The sequence below is a fragment of the Polyodon spathula genome, chromosome 6 (assembly GCF_017654505.1).
Source record: "Polyodon spathula isolate WHYD16114869_AA chromosome 6, ASM1765450v1, whole genome shotgun sequence".
Lineage (NCBI taxonomy): Eukaryota > Metazoa > Chordata > Actinopteri > Acipenseriformes > Polyodontidae > Polyodon > Polyodon spathula.
The window spans coordinates 59,303,335-59,323,879 of record NC_054539.1 but is presented as its reverse complement, the minus strand read 5'-3'; the positions used below and the strand labels follow the sequence as shown (position 1 = coordinate 59,323,879).

Here is a 20,545-nt window from a genome sequence, read left to right as displayed (position 1 = left end):
GGTACCGGTTATATATATATATAATTTGTTTGATCTGTAAACATCACAACCAGTATCCAAGTAGCATTAGCACTCTGGTAAATGTAATGCACCAATACATTCACCTGCATGTAATCTCTTTCTAACAACCAGCCTACATTTTAAAGACTAAAACCATATCTGGACAGTTCTTTCCTTTGTGTTCACTTTGAGTGCTGTATACCATGGTACCTATTAAGGGGACAGTCCAGGGTAATTCAGTATTCCTGATTACCAACAACAATGAGAAACACATTGGTAGACTATGACTATTTACCTGGGTAAAAAACTTTTAATATTTGCATCAGAATATAACAAAATACAAACCACCCCATATTTTCATTGTACTGCAGTGAGAAGACATTTCTTAATTAATTTAGTAAGGAAACATATTACATTGTGGAATGACACTTTCTCTAATTATCCCTTTTTATACTTTCCTTTCATCATTCATATTGCATTTCTCTTAACTTGGTTTTGAGACATACCTAATAAAAAAATGTAGACAATCAAGTTGATTATCTTAGTGTTGCATATATTTTACACATGTATATATTTCCTCGACTGCTGTGGCACTCCAAGATATTTTACACTTGGGAGCAGCTTGCACAATGACTACCACTGACTAGATTCACATTAATCGGATCTTAGAAGTGAACAAGCTGTGCCTTCCAATCCTGGTTGCCAGGGTTTCTTTTTGACAGTGTGTGGTGTGGTTGTTTTTTTTTTTTTTTTTTCTGTACACAGGAGCGTTGTGTGCACCCTGACTCTCATGGGGTTGTGATTTGGGATGTACTCAGGTCATTTCTTTTTAATTTCAGACTGATGCAGCTTTAATGTATGACGCAGTTCATGTGGTGGCGGTGGCTGTCCAGCAGTCCCAGCAGATAACTGTCAGCTCATTACAGTGCAACCGGCACAAGCCCTGGCGCTTCGGGAACCGGTTCATGGGTCTCATTAAAGAGGTACACTGTCAGGAATAATAATGTATTTACTTGGAAAATAATCAGGCCTAACACGGCCCGTAAACACGGCACTGGCATTGGCCTATATATATATCTCATATATATATATATATATATATATATATATATATATATATATATATATATATATATATATATATATATGATCCTATTAAGATTAAAGTGTGCATTGCTGGAATAGGTAAGAATTGTTGCAGTTGCTATAGGTCTATGCTTGTTCATTATTTAGCAGAAATCACTATGCAGTGTATTCCCCCCCAGTCCCTCCAACAGCACAACTGTGCGTTGAAGATCTGACATCTCTCAGCATTCATATCCACAGCTGAAGTCCCCTGCTGAGACTTGAACTCAGGGCACTTCAGTGCGGAAGCTTTTGACACATTAAAGCTCAGTGCTTCAGTGCATTGTGCTACCATACCCACAGAGGTAATAATCTTAAATCTTGATTCGTCTTACTTCTAAAGGTCTGATTTCCAGCACTTGTTGGAATGTGGGTCTCTCTACCACTGATGTTTTGAGACTGCAAGTTGGCTACAGCACTACTCTTGAAGCCTGATCAGTTCATTATTGAACTGTCATAACCAAAACCATTTATGCTTACCTAGACCCAATCAATATGTTAAATACTATGGCTTTATAGTGCAGTGGAACCGGGATAGTGAATAATGAACAGTGCAGTGGTTTATATGAGAAAAAAGGCTAGATGGCATTGGGTCTTTTCTATAAAGACACTTTGACTGATCTAGACTATGATGCTCACTGTGTATCTATGGAAGGCTACTAGAACCAAAGAGAAGTACCTAAACTCAGGTGAAAGCACCTTAGCACTAACTTAACAAAAATGACATGTTCCTTGCACAGTACGCACATGAATACTGTACTTAAACAAAAGTAGGAGAAACTCGAGAAACTCTAATTATGAAATATTTCTGGTTTTGGAGATGTAGCCATTTTTAGATTAAACTGCTGGATCTAGTACTTGGGCATACAATGCTCAGCATTCTAAATTGCAGCAATGTTTGGCCCTTCTCCAACACCTGCTAGCAGTGACTATTGTGAAGAAGTAATGATTCCAGCAGACCACGCTATTTAAACTACTGTAGCTCAATTGTTTTCAGGGGTTGTCTGTTTGAAATACACTACTTCTATTGTCCACCTTCACAAATGCATGTTTGCATAAGAATCTGTGTTTTTCTACTTATTTACCCATTTCTGCCCATGTCAGATTAATTTAATGTTTCTTCTGTTTACAAAATATTTTCACAGTTTACATTTCCCACTGATCTCATATACTTTGATCTTGATAATGACATGTTTGTGTTTTCCCTCACAGTTTATTTAACCATTTATAAGTGCCATTTCCAACTGGATGTAGTGTTCATGGGCCCTATTTTGATGAAAGGAAGGAAAAATGCATAGCAAACTGGAACAAATTGCCTTTGCCCTATATTGTGACATCAAACAGTTAACTGATCGTTGTATTCTTCAATATCAGTTCCTTAGAAAATTTAGTTCTGGACTGTAAATGATTATGTCTGCAGGCATATAGATTTTTTTGTATTTTGTATATTTAGAATATATCATAGTTAATTTAAACACATTAATTGTTCACTCAGTGTATTTGTTTGTATTGTCTACTGCAGTTGGTAATCCCTTGCAGCTTGGGCTGCAAACACCATTGCACATCTGCTAAGCCTACTTCAAGTATGAATAACAAATTAGTGAGTAGAGGCTTACTTTGTACCATTTTAAGCATAATTTCAAATCACACTCAAAAAAAAAAAAAGAAAACACACGCATACAGTAGGTTTTACTCATTTACAAAGAATGCAGAAGACATCAATGTCTTCAAGCTGGAAGTTAAACCCAGAAACATAGAAATAAACACACAGAAAAGCATTAGAGTAGCTATTAAAAAAACTAGCCCTGGGTGTAGTGTATGTGACATAGGGTTAATAAAGAATGTATGACTTATTGCACAATCTAAAAAAAATAATAATAATCTAAGTGGCTTAAAAAGAAAAGTTAATGGGGGAAAAAATAGGTTATAGAAAGCGTGTTTAATTAACTGAACCCTCATAACATCACTAATGCCAAGGCAAGCAGATTAGAGAAAAAAAAAAGGTTAAGCCAATAGCTTGGAGGTAAATAATTTAATCATATTGAATGATTCATTTTTCCATTTTGCCAGAAATTAATTTGTTCAGTTTTTTTTTTTCTTTTCCTACTCCTTAGTTATGAAAACTATTTATTCTTCCACTTTAGGCCCACTGGGAAGGATTAACAGGCCGGATAACTTTCAACAAAACCAATGGCTTGAGGACTGATTTTGATTTAGATGTGATCAGCCTGAAGGAGGAGGGCCTTGAGAAGGTACCTGGAGCCTGTGGTGCTCGCTTGAAGAGTTTACTTAATAGCAAATGTGATGTGATGAAAATATTCTCAACTCAGATTAAGATGTTTTATGCTACGTGGCAGAATATGACCCCATCGAGCACGTGTGAGTGTTTACCCCTCTATGAATAATTTAAAGATTAACAAATAACCCCACAAGAACCCTTTAGACTCAATATTGCTGATTTAAACAGCTGGCATGCAATTATGAAGTACAGTTTAAGCATTCCTAGAGGCAACTAAAGTATTTCATTTTGTGCAAAGTTCTAGCAAATTATTTAAGCGGGTAGCCAGTGTTGACAAGATTCATAAATTAATTTGCATTGTAATTAGAAGTTACTTTTATTCTTTGTCAAATATCTTTTATTTTGGCTGCAAGCCTACTGAGCACACAAACTGTGACTCTACAATAAGCTATTGTAAAGCAAGGAGAGGTCAGGTGTACAACTCCCTGATCAATTATAGAAAACTGGCATACAACATAGTCTTTTAATTATAAAATGTAAATTAGCAAAGAGATCAAGACATTATGGTTAATGGATATAAAAAAAAAAGTCACATTTAGAAAACATCATTTTGAAAATAAGAGAATATCTTCATCACACAATAAGTGTTTAATCCATTAAATCTTTATTATTATTCTTACCATTATTATTGTTGTGTCAGTCAGCCGTATTTAAATTCACGATTTCGGTTACTTTAGTATTTTACTCAGTCGGCAGAATTTATCTGCAAACATCATTAATATGGTAATTCTATTGAGATATTAAACACCTAGCTTACATGATAATTTTATTAATTTAAACCTGGTTTCTAAATACAGACCCATCACTACTTTAGCAGTTTCTGAGAATGTAATATCTGCTACATTATTTACTGTCATTTCTTACTTAATATCATCTTAAATGTGCCACTCTTTATTTGTATTTTGTCTTGGATCATTATTTGCAATGATCGCTAACTATTTCAGCCTCTGAAAAGACTCCTCAAGTCTAATAGTGGTATAGTGAGGTAGGGAAACATGTTAGTAGTGTGGTGTGCACTGAAGCTCATAGCTGTGCACTGGAGCCTGTGCAAAACTGATATGCTTCCATTCAATCATTCTTGAGGAGTCTTTATGGAAGTTTTTTTTCTTTTAAATAAGTAAGGAAGCATGACAAAAAATGATCTAAGCAGTGACAACAACAACGACTCATAGAGCATATACTAGGATGTTAAACAGGTAAGATGCAGAACATTAAGGAAATGTAGTGGATATAAAATATCCCTTTAAGAACATTTAAATAATTGACTACATTGATTTCCTGTATATCATGTTATTTGTGTTTTGTAGATTGGAACTTGGGATCCGCCAAGTGGCTTGAACATGACAGAAAACCAAAAGGGAAAGACAACCAACATCACTGACTCCCTATCCAACCGATCCTTGGTTGTTTCCACCATCTTGGTAAATATTAAAAACTGCAGTGTGTTGTATTTATATTTATTTATGTCTTTGAATATTTTTTTTTTTGTTTACAGAGTATGCATTGGACTAATGTTGCTTGTGTCAAACCCCTCTAAAAAATTATGTGGTAGAAATGGCTATTCAGAAAAGTACAGTGCTCCCCTTTTATAGCGCTGTAGTTGGGAACCATTGTTACAAGACACACTTTTGCTAGTCTACTAGCATTATGAGGCAAATGGGAGCCATGACCTTACCGCATTATAACCTGTTCCGCAGTAGAAAAGGCCTCCTTATAAAGGGGGATCACTGTACTAAACTGACCTTGACTATTCTGCTAATTATGCAGGCCTCCACTGCACAAAAGTAAGGATTTTTCTGGAACCCTTAATTTGTGCAGGTATATATCATCAAAAACAGAGGGTTTAGTATTACAGCTTCATTATTAAACCAGTGCTAATTATACCTGTGGTAGGGCGAAACCCCTAAAATGTAAATAATGTGTGTGGGAAAGTAAGGTTGGCAGAGATGGGGTTAATTTGGTCCCTGCCAACAATCACAAGCCATTTCCCAATTAGGTAATTGAGTACTAATTGGGGAGTGGCCACATGTATAAAGGAAGAACAAAATCTTTTTTGAGACGGTGGAGATAAGCGAGTGTTTTTGATCTGTATGTTTTCTTGGATGTTTGTAGTGAAGGCGAATGCCCAGCCTGCAAGAGTATATTGTTTTGTTTATACTGTTTATTTTGGCCCTCATGCCAGTTGATTTGATCCTGTGTTTGTTTGTTAATACACATGTGCAAAAGCGATTCACTGCAGCTTTCTTGTCTCTCTCTGTCTTCCTGCTGGTAATATCTTGGGCCATGACGTTATCCTGTCACATTTGTTGTCACAAGTGGGAAACTCAGAGCAGGACTACAGTTTTGAAAAAAAAAAAAAAAAAAAACACTCCTCTAATTCTCAAAAAAGGATTTCGCTCTTCCTTTATAATGTGGCTACTCATCAATTAGCACTCAATTGCCTAATTGGGGAATGGCCACACACGTGATTGTCGGCAGGGACAGAATTAACCCCATCCCTGCCAACCTTACATTCCCACACACATTAATTACATTTTAGGGCTTTCATCCTGCCACAGTAACCACTAGAGTTCTTCTTAGAGCCAGTTTGTTTCACATTGAATCAATTCTAGATACCCCTCTGAATTTCAGAGTATAAGAATGGTACTTTATGGAAACTAAACAGTGGAATTTTCCAAATTCCACCCCAAAGGAAACAAGAATGTAGAATAACCCCAAATGAATTAGTCTATAATCTCTAAATCTGTCCCAGAGATATACCGTATTTACTCAAATTTAAGTCGCTCCTGAATTCAAGTCGCAACCCCAAATTCAAAGACCAAAAACAAATAAATGCAAGTCACATTTAACTCTTAATGAATAAAACACAATAATTAACAGTTACATTACCTTTTGATTTCTAGGTGTCATCAGGCAAAACTGCATTACTGTACATTAAAACATCAGAGAAAGTCAACAGCTGTATTACAAATGGGATATTAAAATATGTATAGCACGGTAATTATAGTATTGAACGGTAGTCCTTGTAGTTTACGATAGTTGGAAAAGGGTAAATTACCTTAAACTTTATTTCAGTCATTTGTATCTCAGATACCCCAAATACATGTTCTGCTGCAGTTTCTCCTTTTATTAGCAAACTAAATGACTTCTTTTAAAATCTGTGTCATAAAATTTGTGTGACGTTCACCGTCTAGCCATCTTAATGTGCTGATACTCGAGAGTGATGACTGTAGTGGGCATCGTTTTGTATAGTAGCTCTTGCTCAAAAACGCCAGAATAATTGACATGTGCAAATGTAAATTGGTCTCCAAACTGAAAAACCCTGATTACAAGGCACTCACCCAAAATGTGAACTTTTATTTTGATCAAAGGCGTAACTTAAATCTGAGTCAATACGGTTGTAATAATTTACTGATATCAATTTTGAAACAATGAAATACCGGGAACTTAGTGTTTCATTGATTAGCCCATGGCCCACTCCTCCTGACTTTAACCTTGCTGACATAACCAATACACATATACACTCTCACAGTTGGTTGGGGATCAAAGGTTTCATACAAGGAGCAAAATACTAAATACAGAAATGATGTATTTGGGTTTACTTTACATTTTTTATTGTGTCAGTATCCTTGATGAAATACATTTTGATGGGCTATGCACAGAAATAAAATAAGCTGTTGAAGTTTTCACTCCAGCTAAGGCTTTTACTGAAAAATATGTCATCATACTGGTGTACTGTAAAAGATTATTTAGATACACTTTGAAATACAGATACATTTACAATAAAGTTACACTGCACATACACTTTATCAGCAAACTTTAAACACAGCAATGCCTCAACAAAATCATTACCTGTTATTTGCAGAAGCCTGTTTCAACCATGCCCATAGAAAGACTTTCACATGTTTGCACATCTAATACGGATCACCCTGCGATTTTACATTTTTCACTTAGCTCTTTTTGTGTTGGTTTTGGTAAATCTTCAGCTTATATATAGTTGTATAGTTTTCAAGACATGTTACACTGTTTTAGTGCCCAATCCGGACAGTTTTGTCTTCGTCCATTTCCACCCACTCCCCAGATAATATAATGTTGTCTAAGCAGTTTGTGAGGAGGTAGCAAATGTCTGATGTTAAACAGGGAGGACACACAACCAAAAATACAGTTAAAAGAAACAAATAATTTATTTGTCAACAAATAACTATCTACACTGATCCTGGATCAAAAGAAAGAAGTATTGGCCAGATAACACAATCCTTCTATACCTAGGCTACCACAGACATCAGGTACTAACTTCCTCATACCAACGTCATTTATACCTTATCTCAGGTAGATCCCTCCCCCAACAAAACCATTACTGGGCAAATACCCATAATATTAAAATACATGAATCCAGATTATTCTTATTTATATTTACTCAACAATAATTCTTCACTTCATATTAATTTTAGTATAAACTCCATCTTACCCTTATTAAATTTACCAATATTAAAATAATAGGGTTAAGCAAGATTAAACATCCCCTTTATTGAAAAGGTAAGCGTGGCCCCAAAAGAACAGTGCATACCAAGTACAAGCCTCAGGCGTGCTCCCCCTCCCACAGTCAACAGCCTGCCACAGAGAACAAGCAGGAGTGCATTACCTGCGCTCCTTAAATCCAATGGTAAGCACCATGTCTATAACCGATAACAATCTTAAAACTCACAACCCATTTAAGGAGAAGCATTTTCATTAGCAAAGAATACTTAAAAGATACAAGTTCACTTTACCAGCAGTGTGCACCCCGCTACCCAAAATGATACATCGCACTCGAAAAAACAACATCTATTAAAGTACAGATTTCATTCCTATGCCATTCCCTGATTCCTGACAAGCAGATACACACAGATCGAATAAACATTCATTTATGGGGTAGTTTTATCTGTCCATTTATAAAAAGAAAGTTAATCAGTTTTCAAAACTACTGTAGACAAAGAACCACATTCTGGCTGAGTGATAGAAAAACAGTGTCTCTTTCTACAGTCAGAAAGAGAATTACATTTTTCCATCACACTGTTCCATGGGATGTAGATGATATCAAAAAAGATATTATGATTTTCAAAGAAACTTCTCAGGTAAGAAAATCTGTCAAATCCACTGGCGGACAACCTACCTCAGAGCAGATCTCTTTAACATAGAAAGAATGTTCCAAACAATTCATGTGTTTATTTTGTATACAGTGCCTATAGAAAGTCTACATGCCCTTTCAAATTTTTCACCTTTTGTTACCTAATAGCCTGGAATTAAAATGCATTAAAATAGTTTTTTCTAAATGTATCTACACAGTCTACCCCACAATTTCCAAGTAGAAAAAATATTCTAGACATTTGTAGTAAATTAATTAAAAATAAAAACGGAAATAGCTTGGTGTCCACCCCCCTTGTAATAGCAATCCTAAATTAGCTCAGGTGTAAACAATTGCCTTCAAAATCACATACCAAGTTAAGTGACACATGATTTCAGGATACATTCAGCAGTTCCTGTAGGTTCCCTCTGCTGGTAGTGCATTTCAAAGCAAGGACTCAACCATGAGCACCAAGGTGCTTTCAAAAGAACTCTGGGACAAAGTTGTTAAAAGGCACAGATCAGGGGATAGGTATAAAAATATCAAAGGCCTTGAATATCCCTTGGAGCACGGTCAAGGCAATTATTAAGAAGTAGAAGGTGTATAGCACCACCAAGACCCTGCCTAGATCAGGCCGTTCCTCCAAACTGGATGACCGTGCAAGAAGGAGAATGATCAGAGAGGCTACCAAGAGGCCAATGGCAACTTTGCAAGAGCTACAGGCTTTTATGGATAAGACTGGTCAAAGTGTGCATGTGACAACAATATCCCAAGCACTCCACAAATCCGGCCTGTATGGTAGGGTGGCAAGAAGGAAGCCATTACTCAAGGAAGCCCACCTTGAATCCCGTTGGAGGAATGCAAAAAAAAAAACACTCAGGAACTTTTGTAGCCATGTGGCAAAAAGTTTGTAGTCTGACGAAACTAAAATGGAACTTTTTGGCCTAAGTGCAAAGCGTTATGTTTGGCTCAAACCCAACATAGCGCATCAGCCAAAGAACACCACTCCTACTGTGAAGCATGGTGGTGGCAGCAACATGTTATGGGGATGTTTCTCATCGGCAGGGACTGGGGCACTTGTTAGGATAGAAGGGAAAATGAATGGAGCAAAGTATAGAGAAGTCCTTGAGGAAAACCTGCTGCCCTCTGCAAGAAAGCTGAAACTGGGACGGAAGTTCACCTTTCAGCATGACAATGGCCCAAAGCACACTGCCAGAGATACATTAGAGTGGCTAAGGAACAAAAAGGTAAATGTCCTTGAGTGGCCCAGTCAGACCCCCGACCTAAATTAAATCAAAAATTTGTTGCATGACTTGAAGATGGCTGTCTATCAATGCTCTCCAAGGATCTTGACAGAGCTTGAACAGTTTTGTAAAGAAGATTGGTCAAATATTGCCAAATCTAGGTGAGCAAACTTGGTAGAGACCTATCATCACAGCTGTAATTGCTACCAAAAGGTGCTTCCACCAAATATTAACTCAGGGGGGTGAAGACTTATCCAATTATGATCTTTCAGTTTTGTATTTAATATATATATATTTTTTTTTTTCAATAAAAACTTTCTTCCCCTTAACAGTATGGAGTATGGTGAGTAGATAAGTGGAAAAAAATTTCCAAAAAATCATTTAAATGCATGAAAAATTCAAGCAGCTTGGCTTTGTTTGATGACCATCCATCTTCCTCTTGATCACATTCCAGAGGTTTTCAATGGGGTTCAGGTCTGGAGATTGGGCTGGCCATGACAGGGTCTTGATCTGGTGGTCCTCCATCCACACCTTGATTGACCTGGCTGTGTGGCATGGAGCATTGTCCTGCTGGAAAAACCAATCCTCAGAGTTGGGGAACATTGTCAGAGCAGAAGGAAGCAAGTTTTCTTCCAGGACAACCTTGTACTTGGCTTGATTCATGTGTCTTTCACAAAGACAAATCTGCCCGATTCCAGCCTTGCTGAAGCACCCCCAGATCATCACCAATCCTCCACCACATTTCACAGTGGGTGCGAGACACTGTGGCTTGTAGGCCTCTCCAGGTCTCCGTCTAACCATTAGACGACCAGGTGTTGGGCAAAGCTGAAAATTGGACTCATCAGAGAAGATAACCTTACTCTAGTCCTCTACGGTCCAATCCTTATAGTCTTTTGCAAACCTCAGCCTGGCTCTTCTTTGCTTCTCATTGATGAAGGGCTTTTTTCTAGCTTTGCACGACTTCAGCCCTGCCCCTAGGAGCCTGTTTCGAACTGTCCTCGCCGTGCACTTCACCCCAGCTGCCTTTTGCCATTCTTTTTGTAGGTCACTTGATGTCATCCTACGGTTGCTGAGTGACATTTGAATGAGTTGGCGGTCATCCCGGTCAGTGGAGAGTCGTTTTCGCCCTCTGCCGGTCTGTAGCTTTGTTGTCCCCAATGTGTGCTGCTTGACCTTGTTTTTATGAACCGCCGTCTTTGAAATGTTAAGGATGGAGCAACCCGACGCTCACTGTATCCCTCTGCCAGTAAAGCCAGAATTGAACCCTTCTTTTCCTCACTCAAAACTTTCCTTTTCAACTCTTTGGGCATGGTCAATAGTAATTTTTTGATTCCAATTACTTTTGAGGTACTACTAGCACTGTTTTGCCATCCAGCTGATCCTATTGCAAGAGGATAGTGATGACCACAGGAGTGTTTTTTATACTTTTCCCCATTAAATAACATTTGGTTCAGGTGATCCCCTAATTAGTACCTCATTCAGTAGAATGAGGTGTGCCTGTGTTGCAATTCAACAGACACTGGAATGGAATGGCTGCCATACATGTAGAGATGCTGATTTAAGAAAAATTTTCAGTGGTCTCTTAATGTTTTCCAGAGCTATATATATATATATATATATATATATATATATATATATATATATATATATATATATATATATATATATAATTTCACATGGTGTGAACGGACTTGCATAATTATCGTAAAATCCTTCTTGACAAAGAGGTGTTGACTCAAAAAAAATAAATAAATAAAAAATCCACTCAGGCATAACTTTTTTCTCAAGGCAGAATTGAGGAGAAAGGTCCCAGCAGCTGCCCTTCTAAAACTCACATTTCCTTTTAATATGTGACTCATTGATTCTCCCCCACTGGCTAGTTGTGCAAAATGAATAATTATTTAGCACTATGGCAAAGTGGTAGTTAGTGCGCAGGTGCAGTAATCCAATCATACAGACCGACAACAAAAAGTACGGGTGAAATGGTGTATTTTATTTATAATCCAATGGTCTGCTGACCAAACAGTAAATAATAGAGGGCTAGCAATAAATACACAGTAATGCATATTGTTCAGTAATAATAAAGGGTTGCAGTGGGTGCTGCAGTGCTTGTGGTGAAGTACAGTTTATTACAGGAAACAATGGTGCTGACCCTAAGTGACAGCTCCGGAACGTGTTAGCCATATCTAGTCTCAAACAAACAAACAAGCAGCTTTTAGACAGACTGAACAAACAAACAAAACATTCACGTTTTTTTTTTTCTTATACTGGTCCTTCCGGGTTTAGCATAACCATACAAAGGAACAGATCACATCACTGCGTCCCATTGTATACCGTTAACCATGACCCCTTGATTAACGTGTGCAACCGCTTCTCCAGTCCACAGTTGCCACACCGTTTCCATTCCGGATCAATGATTTAGTGTACCGTAGCTCTGCCCCCTTTCTAGGTGGCCAACTTCTGCCGAACACTGGAATGAATTGTCGGGCCATCCAGTCCAGGGTACTCTGTTCCTTTTACACAGCACCCTCCAAGGTCAGGAGGGAGATCTAACACCAAGAATCATTCTTTATCTGCCACAAGCACCAATAGCATGATTCCGACTGTTGTACAACACTAAATAGGTACAGTGACAGGAAGAAGCCAGGATAATAAAATACGCAACAATACTGTTTAGGTTCAGGCATTACAAATGCGGTATGTCTTGGTGCTTGTGTCACTGCTGATCTTCAGCTTGTGTATGTCTTAGACATGATTGATGAGTTCAATCAATTTAACAAAACTAAATTTGCAGCCTGAAGGTTAAACATGACAAAATGGAAAGCTTACATTCCATAAATATCTTATATTTCATTTAAAACCCTCACCTGGTTAAAAAAAAATTTAAATAGGATTATTTGTAGATGAGTGGAAGATACTGTAACATAAAACCAAAATACAGTATGTAAATGGTACTACAAGCAAAGGATCACATACAATAGATACCTCTCAGATCTCCATCGATGTAGGCTGTTTTTTTTTTTTATTTATTTTTTTTACTTAAACAGTACTTAGGGCTCAGCTGAAGACCATTGAAGGCCATTGTTTGGCACTGAGCAATTCTGTTCAACTGAAAAAGGCTATTTATTTAGTATACGACCTTAAATCACCCCTCTATCTATATCCTTCAGTTATCTATATTTAGATTTGTTTTATATTATTATGACATAAATATATCCAGTTATAGAAGGCGTATCGGTGTGGTGTGGGTGCAATGTACACCTGCATACCTACAGTACTGTAGCATCCCTTTATTTCAGTTGTGGTCTTAATCTCTTTCCACAAGTGCTAGATTTTGTGTCTTTTATGTAATATAATCTGCTGTCTACCTTAACTAGAAGTTGAGACCAGCTCCAAGCTGGATTTGCATAATACAGTTTAAATTATCTTAAATAGTTAAATGGCTAAGCATTGAACATACAGTATATACACAATCATAGAAGTACTAGAAGTATGAGAAGACCTAGAAGTATGTACACCATAATAAGTAGGGTAAATTTAGTATTACCTCTTTTTAGTTGCAATTATTTTAAAGATTATTATTTTTTTTTTTTTTACATTTTAAGTCCATAGGTTTAGATACTGTAACAATGTCACATTTGAGGTCAACTGGCATGAAGAACAGATGATTTTATATATTGCACAGTAGTTAAAAGCAAACACGTATGCCAGTGAAGGACTGTCCAAGCTGAGCTTGTGTGATAAGAAGATTAAAACAGATCAGGGCAACGGTTAGGTTAATTGAGCATTAGAGGAAATATGTAGAATCACCGTACATTCACAAAATGAGTTCCTCATAGTTTGTCCCAGAGCGGCATATGGCTTTATTTTGAGTGTCAGCATAAACTCCCCGGCAATTACCGTATTGCAGTGTGGGATAACGACACAGTGATAGTGTGCATTTTTCATCACTAGGAGATACAGATTGTGTACACTTTGAGAAAAGTTGGGAAAACATCAGTGTGTTACCCAAAAGAAAATGTGTCAGAAGCATTAGCAGAAAAGGTAGCAATGATAAGGCACTAGATTTCTATCAATGGTTTTGATAAGATATAACATAAGGATCAAGAAAAACATCCAAGACCATAAATGCAAGTTTAATGAAAGAATTACAAAAGTATGCTACAAGGATAAGGAAGGATTCCATACATGGTTTGCACAAACAATGCAAGTGTTATGCTTGAATGATGCATGAAATACAAAAGGAATTTGCAAGATTTGAACTTTGATTTTTTTTATTTTTATTTGCAATTATTTTGTTAAAGGCATGCATAAAATCTTTCCTTATCCATATATGACCCTTGAATAAGTCTTGCTTTATGCTTATATTTAGTGGTTTTGGTTGTCTTGTTTGATCCTAGCATGATCCTTGCAAATTATACAAATTGTGGGCTATCAATGGCTCATACCAATGTATCAGTCTTTCGATCCCTTAATACCAAACCATTGCATTCTACTGCATTTTTTGGTAAGATTCAAAAGAAAGAGTACCAACATATGCACACACCTTAAACAAACTGGATACTGCCTGCAGTTTGCCCAGTTTTATATTAAAGTCTATACTGCTGAGGACAAATTTACTTGCCCTTTAAATTTATCACTGAGGAACTGCAGACAAGCACACTTGTCCTTGGAGGTCTGCTGTCTTTTCTTCGTCCCTATTGGTTTACAGGTTTCTCTAAAAACTGGGTCATGGTGAAAATTATAACACAAAAACATTGTGTCGCTTGGGTTACAGACTTTAGAAAATATTTTTTGTTGGAAAATTACTTTTTTTTTTTTTTAATGTGACATACTATATTTATGTCAAACTGAGCCAAAAGATACAGATCAAGCAGCTGCAGTGTGAATTTCCTCACATTGTTGTCAATGTGCTTCAACCTTGCCCAGAAGGAATTGTTTTGTAAAAGGTAGATATATAGTTCACCGTCTTACAGTAACTGTTATCTCCAATAGAGCCTGCTAATTCAGTTAACCCTTTAGCTGCCAGATGTCAAATTTTATTTTAATACAAAAAAAATATTCCTCATTAGTGTCCTGCTGTATGGAATAGCACCTGTTTAATCAATTGAGTACCTCAAACACATAGTACATCACTTTAAACCCTTAGTGGTTGACAAACAAAGACAGATGAACTTCAGTGGCAAGGTGTATAATCAAAATACATGTAGTGTCAGACTTCTAAAACACATGTATGTATTGGTTGTATTGTAATACTTTGTTGCCTTTTACAAATGTGTATTATTGCCTTATCAGACTAACAGATTCCTCTGAACTCACTTGTGGTTGTTCTGACATGCATTGTTTACAGAACAGCAGTTATGCATGCATTTGCATGGCCTTGTTTTCTCCTTTTAAATGCAATTATTGTTTAAAGTGTATTATAGGCACTGTATTTCCTCCTGCTAAAAAAATGACCCAATAGATAGTTTTTATAAATGGCTTTGTTCAGTTATTTTCTTTAAAATTGCACTACTTGGATAAAGCTAAAGCTGCACATACAGTATACTATTGCGTGCATTCTAACTGATCTCAAGCGCTGTTTTGAAATACTCTGCCCTCTATACCTAACAGAAAAGGCAAATGTGAATCCCCTCGCCTCTGTTCATCTCATAGGAGTCTCATCTTCCATAGCAGACTAAAAGAAACATTCATTGCCCTTTAAGCAATTAAAGGATTGGTCAAAAGTCATTTGACAGTTCATGCCAAGGAATGACTGTGCACTGTAATGAGAAATTAAACATGGTAGGTAGCAACAGCAGACAAATGAAGAGAAGAGTATGGTCTTTCCACTAAGTCTATGTCACAAATATGCCAAACAGACTAGCCTGGATGCTTTACAACTGGAAACCAACAAACATGCAAATCATGCAGCACTATGTAGTTTACCATAAAAAATATTGTAATCCAGATGGATTTGCTACAGTCTGCTGTGGATAATCCCAAGGATGCATTATCAACATTTTGAAAACATGGCTGTCACTGTAAGTACCTATAGAGGTGCAATAACAGTTTATGCGACAGTCATAAACTAGACTGCCGGCTTGGAGACTGTTTCATATAGACATTTGTCTTTATTAATTTCAATGTATGAATATTTTATGGTTTTGTTATTTTTTTGCTCTCCAGCTTTTGCTGACTTTTCATAAAATATGTAGTTAAATACACATACAGATGGTGACAATGGTTTTTACAAACAGTGTAAACATAATCAGAACATTTCTGTTACAGTCCCTTGACCTTTGTATATTTAGTAGGTCTACTTTTAGTATTTTAAAAAGTATAATTTATTATTGTGTTGTGATCAATAAGATAGTGTCTAAGAGACAATTGGCTATAGAATAATGGGCAGATTTATCATGTATCACTGACATTTTCTTTTTCTTTAATTTCTTATTTATTTATTTATTTATTTATTTATTGAACTAAACTAATAGTGTTACTTTGTTTTATTTTGTAAGGTTTATTATATTTAATTAAGAGTATTCTATTTGTACATTAATATATGGTTCTGCTTTTATTCTTAAGAGGGATTTCTTGAAGACCTTGGTGGTCCATTATCTGATCGCCAAGGGCAGATAATAAAAAATAAAAAAATGTCTTTGATAGGTGTGTAAGCTGTATGACTGAACTGCTGCTGTTATCAATTTCTACAGGAAGACCCATATGTGATATTTAAGAAGTCTGATAAACCTCTTTATGGAAATGATCGGTTTGAAGGATACTGCATCGACCTCCTCAGGGAGCTGGCCAATATCCTAGGATTCACGTATGAGATAAGATTGGTGGAGGATGGGAAATATGGAGCCCAAGAGGACACGAATAACGGCCAGTGGAACGGCATGGTCAAGGAACTCATGGACCATGTAAGTTACAAAGGGAAGCTTGTGTGCTGTTGAATTAGCCTTTCATCTCTAAAGGCTAGGGTTTGCTAGCCAGGCAGAAGTTCACACCAGTGGCATTGCTAGGATTCTGCAGGGTCACAAGCCCTACAACCTCTCTGCTGGTACATTTGCAGAATTCACTATGCTTTATTACACCTTTGTATCTTTTACAATGGTAAACTTGTATAAGGGTAACTCCATTGCAAGCAAATAAACTTGACTTATCAGTGACTTCTCAAAAATTACCAGGAAAGGAATGTGGAGTTTCTAAAACTGACCCTAATACAATTAGGGGATGTTGCAAGTGGAGAGGGTTAAAGATCAAGTATCATACTTTACCCTTCATAGTGTTGTACATGCAATTATAAACAATTTTACCTTAGTTTTCATGCTATGTTTTCACGTTCTCTGTTTTTCCCATACTGGAGAGAGGCCTGCATCCTTGTTCGGTTACCTATCTATATTTTTAATTTATATCCCTGAAATTAAATTCCAGATATCAAAGTGCAACTTAAAAAAACACTGACTTGTTTTCAAAATAATCAAGATTTACCCACTCACCGCAATGGAAGTACTGATATTAAAATACTGCCAATTTGTCAGAGGACACTCAGGTCAGCTTTTTTGTAAAATTACTAGCAATGATAGACATTCTTCGAAATATATGTTATAAACATTTACAAAATATTGATTAAGATATACGTTTTCAAGACCAGTTTAATGTAAGAAGAAGAAGAAGAAGAAGAAAACTTTTACAAGGAAAAATGAAAAGTGAAATGCTGTTCTGTTTTATTTCTTACTGCCACAATATACAAACATATGGATGTATTTCACAGTTGGCTGATATTTTAATAATTTAAATGAGTGCTTGTAAATCTTGTTTCTGTTATTACAGTAACATTACTGTAAAATAAAATAAATAAATAAAATAGATAGCCTATGCAAAATGCCGGAATGGCAAGTCTGCTGGTTAGTAACAGGGCAAGAAATGACAAGCTCAGCTCATAACTAGAGCGGTCTTGGTATTTAATATACTGTATGTCAATACCATTACAGGAGCATTTTAAACAAATTATGTTTTAACAGTGTCTAAAATAAATAAATAAATAAATACAACATGTCTAAAATTGATAAGCCTTTGAGTTCATTCATCCCAGAACTTTACGCTACACCTGTTCTCTGTCTCTGGAACTACAGTCTATATGTTGACTAATCGTCATAAAATATTTGTTAGTTACAGTTACATATTTTACACAATGCTGCAACTTAGATTTAACCTCAAAGGCCACATGCCTCTCACATCTGTGCTTATTCTGAAAACACCCAATAATTTCCCTATTACTGGGCCATTAAGCGTTAGATTTGAGCTACATTACAGAGGGCAATTTCTCACCATTTTTTTACATAGTCAAAGCTATAGGGAAGTGCTTACATCTGCCATTATATTTATACATATAGTGACATATATATGTGATTCTTGTAGCAAGATGGATAATGTATTAATAACTCTGCACTAGTGTCTCATAACAATATATATTAAAAATACATATGTACAGCATAGTTTTTTTTTTCTTTATTAATTGATCATGCTTAGATCGCTGTAGGTTTCATGGTAACTGTTCTTATTCTTATTATTTACATTAACATCAATTTCGTACAATAGATATACAGTAAGGAAATATATATATATATACAAATTTAAAAAAAAGGTGTGCTAATACCTTCTGAACTCTAATTAATTATGAAAGCCTAAAGCATGAAACAATGTCAGCCACATGGTGTGTTTATTAAAACCACCTGATTATTCCAGGGAGAATGCTTGGTTTTATTTGTATCTATTTTCTATCAGCTATGCTGGGAGTCTAGCTGTCTAATAATAGATGTCAAGTGCTGTGCTACATCTCAAGTGGATCAAACTTAGAAGTCATATTTTATTTATTTATTTATTTATTTTTAGCAAGGATGCTAGTTTGGAGTTGGTATTCATCCATCTTGCTAGAAGAAGCACTTTTTTTGGTCCAGTGCTCACAGTCCCATAGTGCTTAGCTGTAGGGGCTTCTTGCAGATGATTAAAAGTATTACAACTGAAAGAGCTGCTGAAACAAAAGCTGGTAAATCAACTGCTTTACACAAAAAAGGCTTTGAATTTCCACTTAACTGTTATAAGACAGACCTTCTCATGTGTAAAGGCCTGTTTTACAAATTTGATTGCCTCTTCCCATATTCCATTCTTGACTTAAAGCCTATTTGTCTTCTCTTTATGTTTCTGTTGACAGAAAGCTGATCTTGCAGTTGCTCCTCTGGCTATCACCTATGCCCGGGAGAAAGTCATTGACTTCTCCAAGCCCTTCATGACGCTGGGAATAAGTATTTTGTACCGCAAGCCCAATGGTACAAACCCTGGTGTTTTCTCCTTCCTGAATCCACTCTCTCCTGATATCTGGATGTATATTCTGCTGGCTTACTTGGGTGTCAGTTGTGTGCTGTTTGTCATAGCCAGGTAACATTTAGTGATATTTTTTAGCAATTGTTTAATGAATAACTATCAACACATACCATTTTTGGGTTGTTTTCTGGATTAACAATTGTATCTCTCTCTAGTATAGAATAATCGAAACTGCACTATCTAGAATGGGACTTAAGTGTACTAGTGATGTCAGTAATAATTCCCTAGGGGGGCCTGCTAGTTCCCTTGAAATAAACTGGGAAAATTATAGTATACAGCAAGTATTTGTGTAGGTATTTCATATCTTTAAGATTGAAACAATATGAGTGTGACTTGAGAACTGTGGGTTTTAGAACAAAAGACCATAATGGTGAATAAGAAATGCATATTTAAATACCTCTGTATCATTGCTGCCCTGCTTGATATAAGAAAGCAGTTAAAAAGCAAAGCCTAGCTAGCAGCTTTTAAGACAAGCTGTTCATGTTACCCTGAAAATCTAACAGATAATCTTAGCTTTGATCTTTTACCTTTCTTCAGCTGCTTATATATTTTTCCTTTATTTATAACTGCCAGAATTCCAGTTATACATACAGTACCTCAGAAATGGACCTCATCTCCCCATGAGCAGTAAGGAGATGCAGTATGTATTGAGGATAAGCACAAGCTATTAATTTATGCTACATATAGTCAGTCAAGACAAACTTACTTATTTACATGTAAAATGTGCTGAACTATATATATATATATATATATATATATATATATATATATATATATATATATATATATATATATATATATATATATGGTAGCTGCTCAGTAGGCAGAAACAACATGGTTGCATGCAGCTGCACAAATTGCAAATGCAGTATTCTTTCCATGGACGTGTGTCAAGTCGTGCAAGAGAGTGGTGTAGAATAAGCCTGTTTACTGTACATTGCCTTAAAGACAGGAGGCATAATGCAAGTCTAACATTTAAAATCTGAAAGGCTTTTTTTTTTTAATTTGTTTGTAAAGTATGATGTAAAAACAGTACGTAGATGACGAAAACAGTTTCTCAAAGAGTTCCTTCCAAAATGTTTCCTGCTGTGCAGGCTGACATGACGTAAGTGATGAATCTTTTCTCAGAGAATATTGAAGCAGTTAACCAAATTTTACACATTGCATGTCTCACCGCACGCAGCTCTAGAAGAGATAATGTGGAGTAACAGAAAACATCTGAAGAGAAGCATTAAATTAGTCATATTAGGGACTGTGTATAGAAACAGTCACAGCTGTGCTAAGGAAGTAGTTTATCATGTCCTGATTTACAGCCAGGGTGACTTGGCTGCCCTTCCCCAATTTGTATAAGGAATGTTTTTTTTTTTCTTCACCTTGCTTCAAATACAAAGTCACAGTGGACAA

General features: G+C 36.3%; 1 protein-coding gene across 2 annotated transcripts in view; it reads left to right on the top strand.

The window, feature by feature from the left end:
• Positions 1-20,545, top strand: part of LOC121317404 (glutamate receptor ionotropic, kainate 2) — a 216,800-nt gene that overhangs the window by 131,510 nt on the left and 64,745 nt on the right. For both annotated transcript variants that reach the window (XM_041253299.1, XM_041253300.1), the window contains 5 exons: positions 840-983; positions 3,270-3,377; positions 4,732-4,845; positions 16,468-16,677; positions 18,972-19,195. In XM_041253299.1, the coding sequence (XP_041109233.1) occupies positions 840-983; positions 3,270-3,377; positions 4,732-4,845; positions 16,468-16,677; positions 18,972-19,195 (800 nt within the window). The remainder of the gene's footprint in view (positions 1-839; positions 984-3,269; positions 3,378-4,731; positions 4,846-16,467; positions 16,678-18,971; positions 19,196-20,545) is intronic.